This window comes from Cavenderia fasciculata (assembly GCF_000203815.1).
Source record: "Cavenderia fasciculata unplaced genomic scaffold Scf_EU5ZYIE01EUG8B-5, whole genome shotgun sequence".
Taxonomy (NCBI): domain Eukaryota; phylum Evosea; class Eumycetozoa; order Acytosteliales; family Cavenderiaceae; genus Cavenderia; species Cavenderia fasciculata.
This window is the reverse complement of record NW_004457642.1, coordinates 573,587-596,144: the sequence shown is the minus strand read 5'-3', so window position 1 is coordinate 596,144 and position 22,558 is coordinate 573,587. Positions and strand designations below refer to the sequence as shown.

Here is a 22,558-nt window from a genome sequence, read left to right as displayed (position 1 = left end):
TTTATTTTTAATGTTGTTGTTGTGATTGAGAATTGTTTGAATAAAAAACATTTCCTGGTTGACTGATTGTAGTTGAGGAAGATGAGCATGCAAAGGCATCTATTGCAACATCTTCATCCTTCTTCTTTTGGGGAGGGGAAATCTGGAAATTGGGTCGTACAATGGAGTCTCAACCAAAGTGCCAATTTGGCATTGTTCTTAGATATTCGAACTGTTACGTTGTGATCAACAATTCCCTGATTGACGGGAGATATTCGATTGGTTGGGTCCTATCAAAATGATAGGAAATAAAGAAACAAAGAAATAAAGAAAGAAAAGAGTTAACTTTTAAATTAGAAAACCAAACTTTCATTCATTTATTTAACCAATTTGTGACATACATTGAAATTTAGTTAATGAATCAAATTTGTTTATGATTTAAGTTAAAACCATATAATAGCACTATAATCCTTTTGAATACAACGAACAAAGCAAAAAAGTTTGCTTCTCCCAACAAACAATTCCCCCATCCAATCAATCTATCCACCCACACAACTTTTAAATGATTGCCCAAATATTTGTGGTGATGGAGTGAATCCATACCACCACACACACACCATTATGATCACTGACATACTGATTGATAAACAACAAGCATATGCTATAAGAGAAGGCTACTCCATATTTTAGACTCTCTCAACGACTGACCCACCTGTCCACACAAACCAAAGGTATCAATTAATTTTTAAATTCCACTAATTTTAATTAAATTTAACTGTACAGTTTTAACAAACTAAAAATTTGAGTCCATGTGTGTTCATTATTTTGTTGACTTTACACAATCTTAGAGTATTTGATTGTAATAGTATACAACTTATTTAAATATATAAATGGATATATTCAAACTAACAGAAAAGTTCTCACCTGAACTATTGAAAGAGGTGATGGGTGCATACTTGTCATTACAGCCAACCGAACTAAAACGAGTCAATCAACTGATAAAGATGTGGATGGACCTCCAAGACATTACAAGAACACAGATTGAAAGTATAGTGGTCGGACTCAGCCAAGCTCAAAAGGTTGCACTGATCAAGGTGCTAACTATGTTTTTGCCAAAGCAACTCAAAGACAAGGCTCGTTTGGTGATTCGTGTGATCGACCCAAGCATTCTAGAGGTCTATACCGATGAATTTATCAATATCGTTGCCACTCCAGAAGGTATTCAAGCATCAAGATCAATCCTTGATCTAGTCGGACACCCTCCTCCTTCAAGAGATATGTTTGTTCGTTCAAATGCATCTACTGTCAACAATCAAACACCATCATCATCGTCATCATCATCATCATTTGAAAATGAACTATGTAATAGTTGGTTCAAAGCAGAGAATGGTGTAATCATGCACAAAGATGAAAAGGGTGTTGTTACTGAGGCAGAAACCAACCTACAAATAATCGAGATGGTAGTGTTGGCTGACCGACAACCACATTTAGAGGAACCATACGAGAACCTAAAGCTCATTGAAAAGGAGTTTTTAAAGGTACTTGGTTTGATAGTCTCCGATCTCAGTCCTGGAAAGAATTTACCCGGTGACCTTGAACCTCCCTTTCATTACATGGCCCTTTTAAAAGTGGTACCTATTCATAACGTCGGTGACACTAAACCTCGTTGGGCTAAATTTGATAAAGATCGCCAAGGATATAGATTATACACATTAGCAAACCCATTTGATGATTCCTCTACCGAATCTATTCGTTTGTCATTCCCAAATCTTATCCTATTGGCTCATCACCGTGGTGATATAGAACTACCAATTGATGAAGTTTACAATGTTGCCATCCGATTCAAACAACCTGCTTCTGCCGTCTCTAATTTTACCCAGTTCCTACAAACAGACTTTGACAACCAACAACAAACTGATTTTGATGCTATCTTCAAATTGGTAGAAGCTATCAGTTATGCAACTTGTTATTCTCCAATAGATACTCTATCAATGTACCTAGGGGAAACTATTAACTATTCTGCTCAACAAGCTTGGAGTTCACTTGTCAATAGTCAAGAATACAAGAATGAAAAAAGAAATAGAAATAGTAATTGAATAGAAATAATTCAACTAGATAGATAGTTATTTAGTTTTAAAGTGTTAATGATAGAAATATTTCAAGTGTTAATTAAATATAGATTTAGTATAAATGTACATATCTCATTAAAAAAGTAATTATTAGTTTGTTGTTTATTATTTATTCATTTCCTAATTTGATGATGATTGAAATCAATAACCTCCCACGAGTTTGATTCACCACACACACACACACACCATTGCATATTACGATCACTTTAAATGTGGTTTCCAGAGAGCTCCCATGGCAATGATTAAATTACCACAAATTAATTTAATTTCCCTCCAACCCCAAAAAGGTATACTTACCACTAATAATTTGTACCAAAAATTTGGGTCTCTATTAATGAACATCCATATTGAGGATAGAATTTTATTTATCTGAACATGTAATAATATTAATCATAATAGTATGGAAGAGATAATTAAATTATCAACAAAGTATTCACCTCAATTTGTGAAAGCTGTTGTAGGTGGATACTTGTCTTTGGGTCCATTAGAACTAAAGAGAATCAATCAATTTATCAATATGTGGTTGGGAGGTCTCAAAGAGAGTACAAGAACCGAAATTGAAAGTATAGTGGTCGGACTTTCTCAAGCCAAAAAGGTTGCGATGGCCAAAACTTTGTCCACCTATATGCCAAGACAACTTCGAAAACAATTTCTATTGATGATTAATCAGATAGATCCTAGTATTCTAGAGACCTACACTGATGAATTTATCAATTCTATTGTCACTCCAGAAGGTATTGAAACATCAAAGGCAATCCTCAAACTACTCAGAAACCAACCATCAAGTAATGATATATTTGCAAATACACATCATTATGATTCTATCGAGATCGATCATGAAGGCAATCAAGCTCCACCACCATCATCATCGCCACCATTGTATGAAAAAGAACTATGTAATAATTGGTTCCGTGACAAGAATGGTACTATCATGTTCAAGAATCAACAAGGGATAGTTGAAGAGGCAGCAACCAATCTACAAGTAATCGAGATGGTTGTGTTGGCTGACCGACAACCACATTTAGAGGAACCATACGAAAACCAAAAGATGATCGAAGAAGAGTATTTAAAGGTGTTTAGATTGATGGCTGAGGATCTCAGTCCTGGAAAAGTCGGTCAATTACCAGGTAACCTTCAACCTCCCTTCCATTACATGGCACTTTTAAAAGTGGTGCCCACTGACCATGTCGCTGAACCTCGCTGGGCAATATTTGATAAAGATCGTAATGGTTACCAATTATATACATTAGGGGGCAAATTTGATGATTCCTGTACTGAATCTATTCGTTTGTCATTCCCAAAGCATATGTTATTGGCTCATCACCATGGTGAGGATATAGCACTACCAATAGATACAGTTTACAATATTGCCATCCAATTCAAACAACCTGCCTCTGCAATCTCTAATATCTACCAATTCCTACAACAAGGAGATGAACAGTTGGATGACAATCAAAATGATTTTGATGCTATTTTCAAGTTGGTAGAATCGATTGGTTATGCAACCTGTTTCTCGCCTATAGATACTCTATCAACATACCTAGTAGGGGAGACAATCAGCCATTCAGCTCAACAAGCTTGGAATTCACTTGTCAATAGTCAAGAATACAAGAATGAAAAAAAGAAATAGAAATAGTCATTGAAGACAAATGTAATAGTGTCCACCATATTCTAAAAAAAAAAATTTATTATTATTATTAAAGAATATTAGGGATCTCTTTTTAATTAATAAAAAAAAGATTAGTTTTTATTATTCTATAATCCTAAAACTAATGAGATGATGTATTGGCATCTGGAGGAGTCTTGGCTTCTGGGGATGGTGTATCGTCAGCAGCAGACACTGGTTGTTGTTTGATAAAGATGTTTGGACCGACCGATGGTTCCATTCCGGACATGGAAAAACTCCGACCGCTCGATTGGGATGTATAATAATCGAAACTATTATTATTGTTGTTATTATTGCTGTTATTATTATTATTATTATTATTATTATGGCGACGATTATTAATGTTGTGATTATTGGCACCAGTGTCGTCATCTTCTTCTTCTTCTTCTTCTTCATCTGAAGATGTAATACGAAGTGACTCGAGCTCTTCCGGTTCGTTAATATTTTTAATTGAATGGAGATCGTCAATTCTAGTTTGTATTGATTTGAGGTCCGAGTGAGTCCACTTTTTTGAGCCTTTCGACAGTTGAAATGCAAGCTTGTCCCTTATCTTTGCCTCCTTTGTTGGCGAACTAAACAAATAGCAAATAAGAGAATGTGTATCTGCTTTTACAAACAATTCAAAGGTAGACTCTATCCATTGAGAGACTTGGTCATTCTCTACGGTTCTTTCTAAAGCTTTTTTGTGTCTATCATCCTCGGCCACCCTTTTTTGGGGGCCTTGCATTCTGACCAATTGTTTCTTGACCCTGTTAATAACAACAACAACAACCACCAATATTAGAAAAGAAAAAGAAAAAGAAAAAAAGAAAAAGAAAAAGGAGGAAAAATAGAATCATTATTAATGTTAATAGTAATAGAGTTTTTGGTATCTTACATTCTTCTTCTTTCTTTTTGTCTTGTTGTCTTTTTTTTATTGTATATATTATATTTTAACAAACAAATGATAATATTAATTAATATCTATTTATACAGATAATAAGATTAAATTAACTTTCATCACACAAGTCTAACAAAAGCAGTGAGCTAGCCAACCTAGGTAGCAACAAAGAGAAGCTTGCAAGTAAATTTAAATTAAATTAAATTTTTAATCAAGCTTTTGAAGGTTGGGGTGAAGATCACAAAAATAAATTAAAAAAAATGTTTTGGTTGTGTGTGTTTGGTTTGGTTTGGCCTCAAGGAAAGGGAAGATGATGACGGTTTGCTCTTTTACTATTCTTCTTTTAATAGATAGATATTTATTATTATTATTATTATTATTATTGTAGCATACATACATACGACTTTTATCACATTTTATATTTATATTTATATTTGATATATTGATCATGATCTCACAGAATTGTTGTAGATTAATTAGCAGACGAATCAACCAGACCAATCTAATCAGTAGTAAAAGCAACTATTGTTTGGTTAAAGCATCACAATCACAGTCATCACAATCGACCTCTTATTCTTTTAAAAAGAAGAATACCGATAATACTACTACTCCTTCAGCTTACAAATACTTTTCAACATCTTCCACGAATAATAATAACAACAATGTAAATACAACAACAACAACCAAAAATAACAAAGTTGATCACAAAGATTTGGATTCACATGAAGAATCATTTGTAGATCATAATCAAGAAAGTAAATATATATAATCATTCAAATGATATGATATATTTATTAACTTTTGATTATGTTTTTAAACTATAGTATTTAAAAGAGATCCAAAAGGATTTTGGATAGTAGTTGGGTTGGTTACAGCAAGTGTTGGTATTAAATTGTATTATGATATCAAAGGATCATTGGCCAGTGGAATTAGAGAGGATATCAATACAATCAACACTAGTGATGACCCTCAAGAAAAGAGTGAAGCTTTGTCCAACATCTTTTCACGAATCTCTCAATGTTTTAATATAGAGACAATGTACAAGGAAGGTGTTGTTGATGCATTGGTCAAATCTGTCAATGATTCCGACCCAGCCGTTAGATCAATTGCTATTACAGTCCTAACTGAATTTATTACCAAAGGATATGGTATGACATGACACCAAAATATTATATTATATTATCAATATATTGACCCAATCTTTTCTTTACTTTTTAGATGTATTTGGAGAAGAAGCAGTAAGAAAAGGAATCATACCAATGATATCTAAAAATATGATATCATTAAATATGAATTGTGATGCTTCAATTGAGCTTTGGACATTATTACTTGCTTCAAGTAAGCTATATATATTTATATATATATATATATATTGAATATTCATATATCTAATATACTAACATAAATATTATTGTTATTAATATTATTTAGATAGTAATCATGATGTTTTATTAAATTCACATGTATTTTTAGAGAATCTTGGTACTTTGGCTCATTCAAATTCAATGCGTTTACAAGAGGTTGTTATTGAAACTGCTCAACTTTTATTTGCCAATAGTATGTAAACCTGTTACTAGAGATAGATAGCATGTTACCTATACTTACCTATACTACTTACTTGTTTAGGGGACAATTATCATTTATTGCCAAAATTGAAATCAATTCTACATCATTTGCAAAAATCAAAGAATCCATTAACCTCAAATTACGCAGAACAGTATATTGGTGTATTGGACGGTAGATTAGTGCCACCAGTTGGAACGACACCATCCAAGATGATTGAGAATGTCAATTCCGATGTATTCAAAGTACACGCTTATTACAATCTTGCAGTTGGAGGATTGTTGTCATTCCCATACTGTGCTTGGCGATGGAATGGATTGACCAATGATATGGTGTATAGCAAATCTCGATCATTTGTAGGTACCTTGGCCATCTTTGGTGCAGGACTATTGGCTTCATTTGGATTGATCCCAGTCTACCACTCCAAGAGTATTAATAGTAGAATTAGAGATCACTATTATACTCCATCCTACAAACAACAACAACAACAAAAGAAAAAAGAACGTGGTATATTTTTGAGTCAAAATCAAAATCAAAATAATCAAAATAATAATAATATTTCAACCTCTGATAAAAACAAGAATTTACAAGAAGAAAAAGATGCATCAATTACAAATTTAACAGAATCAATGTTTAGTGTAAAAGGAGTTAAAGAACTATTTTATACACCTGCCAGTTTGTTTGGTGCTTCTCAGGTATTCCCTATTTTTGGAATCCCATTATTATTGTTTGGATGGAGAAAATCAAGATACCTATTCTTACCTTCACTTTGTATTGCTATTCCTTACAGTCTTTCTGTAAAGTAAATCTAAATCGAATCGAATCTAATCCAACAATCCAATCTCAATAACAATAATTCTAAACAAACCAAACCTTATCATTACGTAAAAAATAACAATACAACTACTACTACTTTTGGCATATTACAAACAACAATTTAAAATATGTTTTAGGGTTTCTGGGGAGACTAATTTACAATTTAATGGTTTATTATTAATATTATTATTATTATTATTATTATTATTATTATTATTATTATTATTATTATTATTATTATTATTATTATTATTATTATTTCTATTCAAGATATGATTTTCAATGATTTGTGTACTGGTTTGATTTGAGTTGTGTTGTTACATTATTGTTGTTGGAACTATATATTTTATATGTTATATGATTATTATTATTATTAATTATTATTTCTCTATTCTATTTAATTTAATTTAAAGATGCCTTTTTAAAATAAATATTTGCTGTTGATTCATCTTTTAAAGTGTCACGAAGGAATAGAGCGTATTGGTGACACCAATAGGATACAGATGGTTCTTGATCGGCGATTTGTTTAAAGTACAGGTTTGCCTTTTGGTTGTCTTTTCTGACATTGGCTAAAAAGGTTGCATAGTGTCCAACACCACGTGTATTGGTGGGGCCAGAGGTGACAACACGTTTATACAACTTTTCAGCCTTTTCATAGTCGCCTTCCTTTTCACAATTGATGGCAAAGTTGAGCAAGAGGTCTGAATCTTGTCCATCTAATGCCAACTTTGGTGAAGCGTGTTTGTAACTCTTTTCATAGACCTCTCTTGCCTTTTGCTTGTCATTCTTGCGTTCGTACAATTCGGCAATAGCAAGCCATGAACGTGACTTTTCAGGATCGATATCAACCGCCTTTTGAAGTGTCACCAATGCTTCGCTGTCATTACCTTCAGCCGACAATACAATTGCATAGTTTGTCAATGCATCGGTATCGTTTGGATTGTCTTCTAGTGTTGCTATAATATCCTTTCTATTTTTAACTGGGTCTACTGCTTTAAATACTGATACAGGTCCTCCCTGAACATCTTGGTCTCGGTGGTGTGCATTGCCACTATTATTGTTGTTGTTACCATCGGCTCTTTGTTTTTGTAGTTTCTTGTTTGATGGTACTTTGCCTTCTTCTTCCTCCCATTTCTTTGATTCTTTACCACAACAACATCCCATCTTTCTTTATATATTATAAATCTTCTTGCAACTAGTAGTAATAAATACTAATAATACTAAACTGTAGATAGCAACATAAAACAGAATAGAATGAATGAACGGAGGGATCAGGCAACAGAGTCTGACCTCCACCTTTGCAAAAAAATAATTATTATTATTCAAGTCGGTTATGAAAGAGATCGAAGAATGAATCTCGATTCCACTCCACACCCCTCATTGCCAAAAACAGCATCACCTCCCACCCACGTATACAATCAAATTGATTTGAGTATTCGTTTAGTGTCTATCTATCTATCTATCTATCTCTATTCTATCTGTTTGTCTGTATATCTATGTGTACTTTCAGGAGTGGTTGTTGATCAATTAAAATGAATAATGAATAAATCTTTGGTGGAGGTTTGATGAACTTGAAAACTGTAAAACACACCATTTGCAGATAGTATTGTAGATAATATAGTAGATAGATAACTGATGTCAGTCAACGGAGAAGCATTTATATTAGATGATCGTGCCAAGGCACTTGCCAACTACCCACATATGAGAAAGGCAAATGGTTTGTTATTCGTATCTGGTATCTCTTCAAGAAGACCTGATAATACTTATGAAGGTGTATGTTATTATTGTTGTAATGAGAGATGATGATGATGATGATGATACCTTGTAATTACTAAATGACTATACTACCTACTACTTACAACTTAGGTTACAGTTGAAGCTGATGGTAAAGTTACATTAGACATTAAAGCACAGACTAAAGCAGTGATTGAGAATATTCAAACTATTCTAAAGTCTGGTGGAGCTGACCTTGCAAACATCATCGATATGACTGTATTCCTCGTCGATATGAAAGATTATGCTGGATTCAATCAAACCTACAACAACTACTTTAATGCAGACACTGGTCCAACTCGTACCACTGTAGCTGTTCATCAACTCCCAAATCCAAACCTTTTAATTGAAATTAAAGTAGTTGCTCTTGCTCCATAACTCTCTCTCTCTCTCTTTATTACAATTTATACATTAAATACAAACAAGTAACATATATATTTATAACATTTATTTATATTTATTTAGTCATATGACATGACTGAAACAAAGTAAATCAATCATTCTCTACTGACAAAATTTGAATTTTAATGTAGATAAATTAGTTAGTCTAACTATACAACATTGATCTTCAAACACATATACGCATATATACATGATTCATGCAATCTTAATCTAATCTAGATCATATGCATGTTATTATAATTTCATTTAATGAACAACATCCCACCAAGCCATCCTTTAAAACCCATTTAAAATGATGGATAAAGTAATATTACTTCACTTTCAAAGAATATATTATTTATCAACCATCCATCCATCCATCTCATCTGACACACATGCTCAGAGAGGAGTGGTGGTTGTTATCGTATAAGCATTGTGATTGACATAAACCATGTGGTAAATTTTAAAAACAATTTGAAAAACAACGTTTGTTCCCAACTGACTGCTACTACTTGCTGCTTGACCACAACAACAACAATACATCCATCCTAAAATTTGATGCTTTTTGTTTTTGATTTGAATATATGGTAGCATAGATATAGAGAAAGAGAGAGAGAGCGAGAGAGAGAAAAGGGATAGGATCGTCGACGGAATTGTAAAGAACAACACCAAACCTACCCTATACTCACACACACGCACACACAAACATTAAAACTACTTATGTTATTTAAATACCCAAACACTACATTTATTATTATTGCTACAGATATTAAGAGTCATTTAAAAAGAAAGGCATTAGATATAGATATTTAAAAAAATTACTCTTCTTTTATAATCCTACAATTTTTATTTGCTATATTATTTATTTATTTATATATATTACCTTTTTATTGGGGTCCTATTTTAAAAAAGTATTTAAATAGCCTCCTTTGCACTCTCTGGAAAACCAATAATTTTTAAAATCCTTTTATTTCTAGAATGGAAACTACTTTATTATCACCTTTGGAATATTTACCATTTGTAAGTATCCTATTAATTATTTATAAATTCCAACAAAAAATTGAATATTTATTAATATTGTATTTATATTTATATTCTCAGGAAGTATTTCATATTATTTTAAATTATATAGAGGATCAAGACATTGAAAGTTCATTCCAATATGTATCACAAACAGTTTATCATAGTTGCCAAGATGACAGCTTTTGGAAATTAAAATCAAGAGAAAAATTCCAAACCTCTCCAAAACTAAAATCATATAATCATCCTCAACCTTGGAAAGATTTTTATTTTGAAAATATAAAAGAAAAAGTATGTAATAGTTGGTCAAGACTAGAAATACAATTAGAAATAAAAATTATTAATTAACCATTTCCCTAAAATATTTTAGTATTTAATAATTGCATCTGAAAATGGAATTGAAAAGATTCTAGATGTACAAATGACCTTGAAAGTTCAAGGAATTCAAAATGTCGAGATTTTAAATATCAATGGATACAAACGACTTCCGGAAAACATATTCCAGTATGACGCTATTCTATTTTTTTCATATTGTGGATTCTTTCAAAAACATGTAGGCGATGAATTATATGATTTCGTTCAAAGTGGAGGTGGTGTAGTTTTAGGAACTTATTCAAATGTAATGTATAGGGCCGAGAGAAAGTAGTCGCTTGGGTTGGAGATTATTAATATTTATATTATTTATTCTTATTTTTAGTGTGGAGGAGGAAATAGATTAGAAGGAAAATGGTTGGAAAATAATTATGATCCTATCACGGGAGGATCGACTTCTCGAATGTATAAATTAAAATTGGGTAAAAGAGAATGTGAGAATCATCCGGTTCTGATGGGCGTAGATAATTTTTGTGGTGGTGGACAAAGTTCACATAGCGACGGCACCCTTTCAACAGGTGCAACATTAATTGCATCTTGGGAGAATGGGCGTCCACTCATTGCCGAAACACCAACCAACGGAGCAGGAAAGATTGTATCACTCAATTTCTATCCTCCAAGTGACCGAATCGAATCAGAGTCTTGGACACACACTTCCGACGGTGCTAAATTACTAGCCAATTCACTTCGATATGTTAGAGGTTTCACATCTACAACCATTTCAACAAACTCTTATTAAAAAATAAAAAAAATAAAACTGGAAATAATAAATGAAAAATAATAAATAATATATATAATTCAAAACTTAACCTAGTCATTGTACTACTATTATAAATCATCAAACCTTTGTTTGAGTTTAGAAGAAGAAGGTATGGGGTAAAATCCCTCATTAATGAATTTAACAGCAAAATCTAATTTGCCTCCCCACAAATGTTTCAAAAATCATGTACTTGATCAAGCTTGGCATCATCACTCCCACAATATTAATGACCTCAACAATCAATCTATTACCACCCACCAATCAATCAACCACTTGACATTGATAGCAATGAATGTTCTAAAATGAAAAACTCATATGCATATGACTTTGATCGACCCACCCCCTCCTCCTCTTTTCTACCAGTCTACTCTTTTTTCCACAACACACCAAAAACATAAAACTGCAAGCTTTGCATTGAATCAATAGAGTGGATTTTTGTTCGGTAGTATCATCATCAACATCTACTTGCTTGTACTTGTAGTTGTTTTGTAAATTTAGTTCTGATTAATCATCATATCATACATAATATTGTTATTTCATTTTATTAACATATTTATATGTTATGTAAATGTATCATCATCATCATCATCATCATTTATTCATACCACCAATATATCTCGAGTTAAAGACCGTTCAATCATTTTCATATCATTGAATAAAAAAAAAAAGAGAGGGAAAAAATGAATGATAATAATTTATCAAGTATGATATAGATCTAAATGGAAGATTAGATAGATGGATGGAAACATTTTTAAGAAACTGATACTTATTATTTTAATAGAATTATTATCTTTTTTAGTTTGTTTGATATTATTTATACCATACTCTTTTTCTTTGGATCATGGAAAGAAAAATATATTGACAGATTGTGAAAACAAGAAACAATATTTAAATTCAGATTTCAGTTTGGCATTTGATATGGAATCACCTTTGAAATCTTTAAAATGGGGTGATGGATTGACAAAGGTATCGATTGAATTGAGTGGGTCGTCTCGACCACTCATACAAGGAATGAAGCATAAATTCCAACCTCTAACAAGTAACCACAAGTTTTTTGATTTGGCCGGTGAACAAGACATACACACTCTAATGCACTACAGTTGTGGCAAGCGTACATCTACAGTTCAATTCAAATTTCAAGAACCAGCTTCTAACTTTGTATTTGTAGTTTTTGGGTTGATACCTAAAACCCTTCTCAAATTGACTAGTTTTGGGTTGAATAATGAAATAGCCGATATGACAAGCAGCTGGAAATCATTGGACAAGGGATTATTGACATCGATGGACAAGGAAATAGAGTTTACCTCTCATCACAATGAATCACATTCAATGGTTTTAGAATTTGATATTCAGTCTACCGGTAGTTATATTATACTTCAATCTTCCAATTTTACATCAAGAATTGAAGCAACTCTAAATAGTGATTGTAAAGAGAATTGTGGTGGTATTGTAGTTTATTATTCTTTAATTGCAATTGGCTGTCCTGATCCTATTCCATCTCCTACTCCAGCTCCTACTCCAACCCCTACCCCATCCCAAACACCTACTCCAACACCTACACCTACACCGACACCAACTCCAAGTCAAACTCCAGCACCACCAACTCCAAAACCAACACCTCCACCAGTTGAATGTAAAATTGAATCATTTATTTATGCCGATCTTAATGCAAATGGCTTATACAATTCCAATGAAAGTCCATACGAAGGAGTTGAGGTACAACTATTATCATCACCCCGAGGTGAGTTACAAGATACATCATTTGCAGACAACACTGGTAAATACCAATTTAACAAGGTCCTGCCAGGTAGATATTGTTTGCGTATGGTCAATCCAACAGGCTCAAAAATATCACCAGAGACTATTGGAAATGCATTTAATCGAACTACTGGAAGGACCCAACACTTTATTCTCAATGGAACAGAATCAATCTATTGCCAACTCATTAAAAAGACAGATGGCGGTATCATTCCCAGAGTATTTGCCATCTCTGGTAATGTTTGTAATGACATTAATCGAGATGGACAAGTCCAATCAAATGATACTGGCATTGAAGGTATTACAGTCATTCTTAGAGGATACCAAGGCAATGAAATCGATCGAACTGAAACCGATGCCTACGGTGACTATCTATTTGACAGTATTCCAAATGGCATCTATTACGTCCAAATCATTAAACCCGATGGATACAACTTTACAGGGTACCCAGCCTCTAAAAACAAAGATGGAGTCATTCCACAGAATCTTCAAGTCAGTAATTTCAACCTTACTCTCAATATTCCAAATATGTCTTTGATCAAAGCTCAACTAGTTTCAAAGGATAATGATGGTTGTATGTTTACTGATGATCAACAAGTTCCAAGTACTACTGGTACAACTGTTTCAGGTACACCACTTCCAAACAGTCCAAGTCTTAAAAAAAGAAATATCATGATCCCATTTGAAATACCTAAATTGGATGCAGACCTATCAGCAGGTTTAGGAACTCTTAAAAAATTTGGTAATGATTTGGAAAATCATTTGAAATCAAAATAACCCATCATACAACATATAAACCCTACAACATATACAACAAATACAACATATATAACTTATACAACATACACAATAACAATCATTTATATAAAATATATCATTCCATTCCAATTAATTAATTATTAATATTATTCTGATCGATACTTCAAACAAAAAAAAAAGAGAAATGGACCTCGATTAATAAAAAAGCTTTTTATCCCTATACAACTATATTGTTATATATCTTTTTGATTTGATTAGATCGGTATATATTCACACCCAGGGTAAATAAAAAAGAGAGAGATTAAGATCAAGATCAACAGGCTTGTCCGGTTGATGTTTTTTTTGAGTCACTTTCGACCCAAACCCATATTTTGTAGATACAACTTTTTTAAAATGTCTTCCAAAAAGTGTGATTATTTCTAGCTAATTTTGTATTTATAAATTTGTATTTACAATCATACTACTATTATTAGATTGTCTTTTTTTGTTCTTTTATATATATATAGTTGTATTCATATCATTCATTCATTTAGTTGATGTGATGATTCATGTCGAGACAACAAATATAATAGAATAATATAGAGTAGAATTGTATAGTATAGTTAGTAGTTTGTATTTATATATATTTATATATGACAATCAAGTTTAGTTTAGATTAGATTTAGAGAGAGAGAGAGAGAGAGAGAATGTTACATTTTAATAGATTTAAATCAAAATTAAAAGGAACACCATCACCTCAACCTCCATCATCACCATCTTCTTCATCAACATCGTCTTCACCATCTTCACCATCATCATCACCTTCGCAACCACCAAAGAATAATAATAATAAGGCAACACCAAGTAAACTATTACAACAACAACAAATCATTAAAAACAACTTAAAGAATGATAAACGAGCCAATACATTGATGAAAAAGTCACAGCTCTTTGCCAAGAGTATAGCTGTGATTGGTGACCAAGGATCGTTTCTACACACACTGCTAACGAGTGTACTTATGCAATACGAGTGTCGTGTACATATGATATCAATCGAGACTGCTGCTACCGATGCATCAACCAGGCTCTCTTCGTCAGTCATCAACCCCTCTGAATTGAAAGAGGCAGACAACAACGATCTGTTTGAACAGACATATATCAATGTCTTTGATACCAAGTCGACAGAAGAGTTGGCCAAAGTGACATCGAGACTAGTCGATATTATCGAGGATATAGATTATGTAATTGTTTGTTTCGAATGGACACAATACAAAGAAATGTATAGGAAATTGGATATAGTATCTACATGTTGTAGGACTGCAATTACAAATAATAACAACTATAATAATAATAGTAATAATAACAATAGTAGTGGTGTAGCTGGTGCTACCGCTGCCGCTGAATCTGGTAACCCATACATTGAAAACAATACATATACCAAGAAACCACCAACTATCATTGTATCATTCCCCATTGGTATAGAGGATGAGGGTGGTTCAAACAAATCGATCGAATCCATGTTTGATGGCATGCCAACCTCTTTTCTCTTTTACTCTGCACTCATGCAATGGTTGTTTGTCGGTCCACCAAGATACAATGAAGAAATCGAATTAATGATCAATGAAGAAAATGATCAAGGTTGTTATTGGTTAGATTGTGATGATTTAATTAAAGTCATTGTTGAAATTTTATTATTAAAGGTATATATATTAGAATATTAGATCAATATAGTATAAAAAGTAGATTATTAATGCGATATTTGTTTAGACTGAAAATGCAAATAGATTACATGTATTGACAGGTAAAGAATGTTTAACTGGAAAGGAAATTGCAACTATACTATACAATGAAACAAACATTATTGTACATGATTATGGAAATGTTGTAAACAAACAACTAGCAGAGGTCGAACAGGAACAAGATGAACAAACGATTCAAACACAGGCATCATTAATGGAATTACAAAAACATTTTTTTAATTATTTGCGATCACCTATATCTACGATTGTATCACCAGATATTGAACTATTTTTGGGACAACCTACCATTCTATCAGAGTTTATCAGTAAATGTAGTAATACACAACTTTTTACTATAATCTCTGAAAAGGAAAAAGAAAATGAAAAATTAAAAGAAAAGGAAAATGAAAAAGAAAAAGAAAAGGGAATTGAAAAGATAAAAGAAATTGAAAAGGAAAAGGAAAAGGAAAAGGAATTATTAAATAATATCAACACTTGTACAGATAAAGAAAGTGAGATCAATAATAATAATAATCTTTCACCTTTGGAAATTTCAACACCCATTGTACAATCACCTCAACAAAAAGAAGATTTATCAGTTGGTGATGATAAATCTAGTACTTCATCCTCTTCAAATAATCAACCATCATCATCATCTACACCATCATCAACAACGGCGGCAGCAGCCCAATCATCATCATCATCATCATTTGCATATAAAGTAGTTTCATCACCATTTACATTTTTAAAATATTCTAAAGCTTTTAGTATGTATCAACAACTTTAATTAATTAATTCTAGATCTTCTTTATTTATTAATTTTTATTTATTTTTATAGTTGAAGAAACAATATATAAACCAGCAAATAAGAAAAAAGAAGATAATAGTGAAACCAATACATGGATATTATTATTATCAAATGGATTCAAGAGAATGTTGGAAGATTTACCATCACCGGACATTAGTATTGGAAGTAGCAGGAATAGAGGATTGAGTAGTGGAAATCTAAGCTCAAGTTTTAGTGAAATGACACCTGAAGAATATACTACGCAAAGCACCTACGAGGTGTTGGATGACTATCAATTGACTTGGCAGTTTACAACTTATGCCCCCAAAGTGTTTCAAAAGATTCGATCATTTTACAATGTCGAACATTTTTTAAAATGCCATCAAGACATTGTAGAATTTATAGAGGTTACTACCATTGGCCGCAGTGGAAGCTTTTTTTTCAAATCAAAAGATGAAAAATATTTTATCAAAACCATTCCTCATAATGAATTTTTAACTTTTACTAAAATATTTCAATCTTATCATCAAGTATGTCAAAAACAAAACAAATAATTAATAATAATATTTAATTAATTACTTATTTTATTATTTTTTAGCATATTGATAAACATCCAAATAGTTTATTACCAAGATTTTATGGATTATTTAGATTAAAAGGTAAATTACATGTTGCCAATTCAAATGGAAATGATGCGTATAGGGAAAGAGATATTGTATTTGTAATTATGGAAAACCTTTTCTACTCGCATTCGACAATGCTCGAACTGAGTGAGAAATACGATTTAAAGGGATCGACAGTTGGAAGATATGTAGATATAGATGAATTGGATTGTACCAACACTGTCCCAACACTCAAAGATTTGAATTTGAAAAGGAAAATTCACATTGGACCGTGTCGTGTACTTTTACAGACTCAATTGGAAATTGACACGGATTGGATGCAAAGCCACTATATTTGCGATTACTCTCTGTTGCTTGGTATCCACGTTTGTAACAAATCAACTTCACCTTCTGCTCGTCCAGCATCCTATTCTCCCTCATCCTCTTCATCTAGTATCAATGCAGCTGCACATCATCATCAAAGAGATATTTCATTCTTTAAAAAGGATCTCAACGGAATTCAATCTTGTACTTCCAAAACACACAAGAAATATATTACGCTCATTCCCATTAAAAATCTTAAAAGTGGTAAATCTACTCTACCACAAGAAAATGGAAATGGAGGAGGCGATCCAACACCACCACCAACTGCAAAGATGGATACAATGACAGTTCATACATCTGATCAACCAGGTTATGATATTGCTTCATCTGGTGAGGAAAGTGGTAATGAATTGGATGATACCAAAAAACAACAACATGAAGATGAAGAAGATACAGAATTGATTTATTTTATTGGTTTAATCGATACCTTGACAACTTATGATATGAAAAAGAGAGGTGAACATGCCATAAAATCTGTCATATTTGATAGAGTATGTAATAATATATAATATAAAACTAAATCGAGAAAAAAAGGACTAATCTTCTTTTTATAGAATCAAATCTCTGCAATCAGTCCAAAAGATTATCGTAGTCGTTTCATTGCCTATACAAATAATATTATCGATTGAGGCAAAATTTAAAAGAATGGTAGAATGCGCATCACGAAAAGAAAGTAAGATGGGAAATACCAACCAATTTTAAAAGGAAATAAACCACCCTTTTTTAAAAAAGACTCAACCATCGAAGAGAGTAAAAGGTCTGATTATACCAAAGAGTAATTACACACCCCCCTCCATATGTTTGTTTTTCATTCACACCATCTCCAACATCGAAAACACCCATCATTTTTCAGCTATAAAGAAGTGGGTATGGAAAATTAATACCATGGTTCATGAGAAGAAAGGATGGAGTAGTATGATTCATTATTTTTGGCTCATGGAAAGAATACTAATAATAATAAGAATAATAATTTGTAAAGTCGCACAACTCCAACTCCAACAAACAAACAAATACATTGTTTGGATATCTATTTTGTTTGTTTGTTCGTTGATGATGAATGAATGTTGTGGTCAGTGTTATCGTTGTTCGTCGTCGTCGTACAATTATAGTAAATTTGCAAAAAGAATAGATAATAACAAATTAGTTATTATTGAAAACAAATAACAAAACAAACAAACAAACTAATCATCCATTATCATCATCATCATCACCATCATCATAATCGTACAATACCATGTATTCAATCCCCAACTCTTGTGTCAATCAACCTACCTACCTACCTACCTACCTACCTTACACCTGCTCTCCTCAACCAACCACAACATCCATTTATTATTATTATCATATCCTCCTATTATTATTAAAATATATAGGATTATTATCAATATTCGTTAATTTACAAAAGTAGAGTAAACAAACAAAAACATCCGAACCAACAATAGGAAATTCAAAATAGGAAAAAGGAAAACAATACAAACAAAAAACAACCACACATATATGTGTGTGTTTCAATCAAATTTGATACATCATGCATTCACTTTACACCCCCTATATATCGTGTATCTGATTAACTCACGCGCATGCACGCACTCACTCTCTCACTCACTCACTCATTACCACACCCAACGACAATTGGATCCATCTTCATTTAATAATAATAATACGGAACTAGCAAAATGTACAAAGGGGAACAACAAAAAAAAAAAAACAGAAAAACAAATGCACACCCACCCCTCTCACTCCATTACCATCAATTCAATTCACCCACCATCACATCTTGCCCCACTACCACTCTCTCCCTAGACTATTAATATAACTTGTTGTGTTGTGTTGTGTGACATATGTTCAACATGAAGCAGAGAATAGAGTAGAGCGAGGGATGGGTCATTATGGGTTTGGTTGCCTTCTTTTTCTATTGAATTTGTTTGTTGTAGTTTTATTTATTTATTGATGATTTATACCCCCCATCACATCAAGTTTGGTTATGTGAGAGAGTATGTAGGGGAGTGGAGTAAATAAATAAATGACTTGCAAGCAGAATAAATAGAACAAATATATAAGGATATAAAAACATCACCGATAAAAAGAACATTACTGTTTTTACCAACATTTAGATTTAACAGCAGCAGTAGAGTAGGAGCAGCAGCAGTACATAACAATTTGAAAGAGAGTAGTAGTAGTAACACCATCCATTATTTATCAACTGCTGAATTCATATATTTCCAGAAGAATCACATCATCATCACATCCAGCCAGCAGTATTGTCACAGTCTCAACAGAGTATTCCTCCCAACTAGTACAATCCATATTAAATTGTTTTTTTTTTGTCTTGATCGTTGAACACTTCATCAAAAATAGTTTATGTAATTTAATAATATATTTATCAAACATTTATTATTATTATATTATATTATTATCATCATTTTATATATAGATAAAAAGGAATTAATTATTTATCATTGAAATATTTATATCAATCAACATTCATCATTAAAGAAACAAAAAAAAAAAAAGTAAATTAAACAGTACGATTTGAATGTTTGCTAGCTTCTTTGTACATGACTAACCATTAAATTTAATATTATAGATAATGATACAAAATTATGGAACCATACCTACCAATCAACAGCAACAACAAAATAATAATTCCAATCAATCTATACCAACTGCATCATTAAATGCAAATTCCATCACCAATTTTAGTAGTAGTAGTTCAGCAGGCAGTTCATCATCTTCATCATTGTCATCTTCATGGAATAGTAATAGTAGTGGAGGATCGATTATGATGTTGGATGGAAATATTAATAGTGGATGCCCAAATCCGTTACTTTTAATCAATAGCAGCAACAACAACAACAAGAAAAAACTAGATGGAAAAGATAGAAAAAAGAAAAAAAGAGAGAAACGCAAAAAACAGTCCACCATTAGCGTTACCATCGACAATCCTCTTCATATTGGTATAGAAGATGGATCATCTTTTTCATCAAACAACAACCAACAACTATTACTCTCTCCTCAACAAGAAAGTCAACGTGGAAGTGGTAGTAATCTACTAGTTGAATACAGTCCTACTTTGGTGGGTGTTCAGGTAAATAGACCACCACCATCTCCTTCCTCTTCCTCCAATAATAATAATATAATTTCATCTTCTTCATTGTCGGCATTAAATACACCATCACCATCAAGTTTTTCATATAGAGGTATTCATCACCCAATCTGTCCATGTAGTACATTACATCAACAACAGAACAAGTTGCTGTTATTGCAACAACAACAATTGCAACAGATAGCAAGCGAAGACGACGACTTTGAAGATGATGATCAAGATGAAGACGATGACGATGATGATCTCGACGACTGCGGCGGAGATATTGACGAGGAGATGGCCGAAGACGAGATGGAGCCCAACCGGTATTCAGTGGGCGACCAGATGGACATTGACCCTATCGATTCTTGGTATAATGGCGATCCCTTGGTATCTGAAGTGCTCAAAGACGAGAGAGAGACCATTTCCAACGTAGAGATGCGGTCCAGCGAGCTCGAGGCTGTCGAGCGCACCATCAAGCAACTGACCGAAACCAAGCAGGCAATCGAACGTGACATTCGCCTCCACAAGCTACAGTTGCGCACCGTCCAACGGAAAAAGAACGAATACATAAAGACGATTGCAAACTCTTACATATCGATTGCCATTCGCTACAACTTGGCCAAGAACGAGAGCAGGTGTCTCACCTTGATCCTGCCCGACGAAGTCATGTTGCATATATTCTGCTTTCTAACGCCAATGGATTTGTGCAGTGGTGTGTGTCGGGTCAGTCGCAAATGGCGGTCTCTTGCATTTGACATTTCATTGTGGCGTGACATTTGCCTACAACGTCGTCTACTAGATGGTTCTAGTTTCTTTGATGCTCCACCCCCCAAGTCTGGTAGTATTGGAAGTGGTGGTGGTGGTGGTAACTCACTCTTTATCCATAAGAAATCAATGGAATGTGATGAAAAAGCATCGTCCTCCTCTTCATCATCGAATTCTCCTTCATTATGTCCATCTCCATCTACAACATTATTGTCATCACCATTGTCAACTACAACCTCAACCACAACCACTACTACAACTACATTTGATCAACAATCTCCACAGATATCGTATGGAGGTAGTGTATGGGGTGATAATTGGTATGTTGGAGAGTTTAGAAAGGACAGTAATTGGCGACGTGGAAAGTACAGAACCACCGTACTCCGCGGCCACAAAGAGATTGTTTGGAGTCTACTGTACGAGCCCGAGACCAACAGCCTGATCAGTGGCTCAGAAGACATGACCGTCAAGGTGTGGGACTGCAACGGTATTGGCGAGTCGAACCAGTTCACTGACGACCCCGAAGACAGCAAGAACCGCTGTATCCGCACACTGAGCGGCCACAAAAACGGCACCATCTGCCTAGGCTCGACCAAAGAGCGTTTGATTAGTGGAAGCGCCGACGGCAGTGTCAAGATTTGGAATCGATTCGACGGCACCTGCGTCGACACGATACAGACGCACAGCAGCGTCTGGTGTCTGCAAATCGTCGACAATACTTTGATATGCGGCTGCGTCGACGGCACTATGCGCGTTTTCGACCTAAACACCACCAATTGTCTGCGAACCATGCGAGGACACACTGCACCGGTACGTTGCCTTCAAGCCATCAACCACAACGGACAGGACCTTGTGGTCAGCGGCTCCTACGACAAGACCATCCGAATCTGGGATCTGGATGCACGTTGCACCAACACTATCCGCGCCCACACGCACAAGATCAACTGTCTCCAGTATGAAAACGGTCAGCTTGTCAGTGGTAGCCACGACAGCCAACTCAAAGTCTGGGACATGAGCGGCCAATTGATTCACACCCTTCAGGGACACGACAACATGATTCACTGTCTACAATTTAAGGGAAACAAACTACTCAGCGGCTCCACCGACAGCACTATCCGTCTTTGGGATCTAAAGAATGGAACTCACGTCAATACCATCAAGGGTCAATCCGCTGTTTGTTGTCTTAAATTTACCGATTCAAAATTAATTACTGGCTATGAAGATAGTACTATAAAGATTTTTGATTTTTCCTATTAACCCAAATAATAATAATTAATTAATTTAACCAAACAGAATCCATAAAAGAGAGAGAGAAATAAACCAAACAGAAGAAAGATATATTTATAACGTTTTGAACA

The 22,558-nt window shown here is 33.6% G+C and overlaps 8 protein-coding genes across 8 annotated transcripts; 6 read left to right on the top strand and 2 right to left on the bottom strand.

Moving 5' to 3' along the window:
* Positions 1–869: 869 nt before the first annotated feature.
* DFA_09681 (uncharacterized protein) lies at positions 870–3,738 on the top strand (the record flags this gene model as incomplete). The annotated part of the gene is made up of 3 exons (XM_004352282.1): positions 870–2,067; positions 2,119–2,191; positions 2,508–3,738. 3 exons carry the CDS (start codon positions 870–872, stop codon positions 3,736–3,738), a joined length of 2,502 nt encoding a protein of 833 aa, XP_004352334.1.
* Positions 3,739–3,877: 139 nt separating this feature from the next.
* Positions 3,878–4,501, bottom strand: DFA_09680 (uncharacterized protein; the record flags this gene model as incomplete). Its single annotated transcript, XM_004352281.1, has 1 exon — positions 3,878–4,501. The coding sequence occupies one exon, from the start codon at positions 4,499–4,501 to the stop codon at positions 3,878–3,880; it is 624 nt and encodes a 207-aa protein (XP_004352333.1).
* Positions 4,502–5,102: 601 nt separating this feature from the next.
* Positions 5,103–7,341, top strand: DFA_09679 (uncharacterized protein; the record flags this gene model as incomplete). Its single annotated transcript, XM_004352280.1, has 7 exons — positions 5,103–5,409; positions 5,479–5,802; positions 5,873–5,992; positions 6,086–6,211; positions 6,281–7,019; positions 7,171–7,202; positions 7,304–7,341. 7 exons carry the CDS (start codon positions 5,103–5,105, stop codon positions 7,339–7,341), a joined length of 1,686 nt encoding a protein of 561 aa, XP_004352332.1.
* A 94-nt stretch (positions 7,342–7,435) lies between these two features.
* Positions 7,436–8,197, bottom strand: DFA_09678 (TPR repeat-containing protein; the record flags this gene model as incomplete). The annotated part of the gene is made up of 1 exon (XM_004352279.1): positions 7,436–8,197. One exon carries the CDS (start codon positions 8,195–8,197, stop codon positions 7,436–7,438), a length of 762 nt encoding a protein of 253 aa, XP_004352331.1.
* Positions 8,198–8,668: 471 nt separating this feature from the next.
* On the top strand, positions 8,669–11,318 carry DFA_09677 (2-Aminomuconate deaminase; the record flags this gene model as incomplete). Its single annotated transcript, XM_004352278.1, has 7 exons — positions 8,669–8,806; positions 8,900–9,163; positions 9,272–9,294; positions 10,165–10,207; positions 10,289–10,498; positions 10,578–10,826; positions 10,905–11,318. 7 exons carry the CDS (start codon positions 8,669–8,671, stop codon positions 11,316–11,318), a joined length of 1,341 nt encoding a protein of 446 aa, XP_004352330.1.
* Positions 11,319–12,019: 701 nt separating this feature from the next.
* Positions 12,020–13,874, top strand: DFA_09676 (uncharacterized protein; the record flags this gene model as incomplete). The annotated part of the gene is made up of 2 exons (XM_004352277.1): positions 12,020–12,041; positions 12,139–13,874. The coding sequence occupies 2 exons, from the start codon at positions 12,020–12,022 to the stop codon at positions 13,872–13,874; spliced, it is 1,758 nt and encodes a 585-aa protein (XP_004352329.1).
* Positions 13,875–14,249: 375 nt separating this feature from the next.
* On the top strand, positions 14,250–17,976 carry DFA_09675 (phosphatidylinositol-4-phosphate 5-kinase family protein; the record flags this gene model as incomplete). The annotated part of the gene is made up of 6 exons (XM_004352276.1): positions 14,250–14,263; positions 14,560–15,535; positions 15,603–16,341; positions 16,413–16,891; positions 16,960–17,838; positions 17,902–17,976. 6 exons carry the CDS (start codon positions 14,250–14,252, stop codon positions 17,974–17,976), a joined length of 3,162 nt encoding a protein of 1,053 aa, XP_004352328.1.
* A 428-nt stretch (positions 17,977–18,404) lies between these two features.
* On the top strand, positions 18,405–22,457 carry DFA_09674 (uncharacterized protein; the record flags this gene model as incomplete). Its single annotated transcript, XM_004352275.1, has 3 exons — positions 18,405–18,455; positions 19,935–21,602; positions 22,278–22,457. 3 exons carry the CDS (start codon positions 18,405–18,407, stop codon positions 22,455–22,457), a joined length of 1,899 nt encoding a protein of 632 aa, XP_004352327.1.
* Between the last annotated feature and the right edge of the window lie 101 nt (positions 22,458–22,558).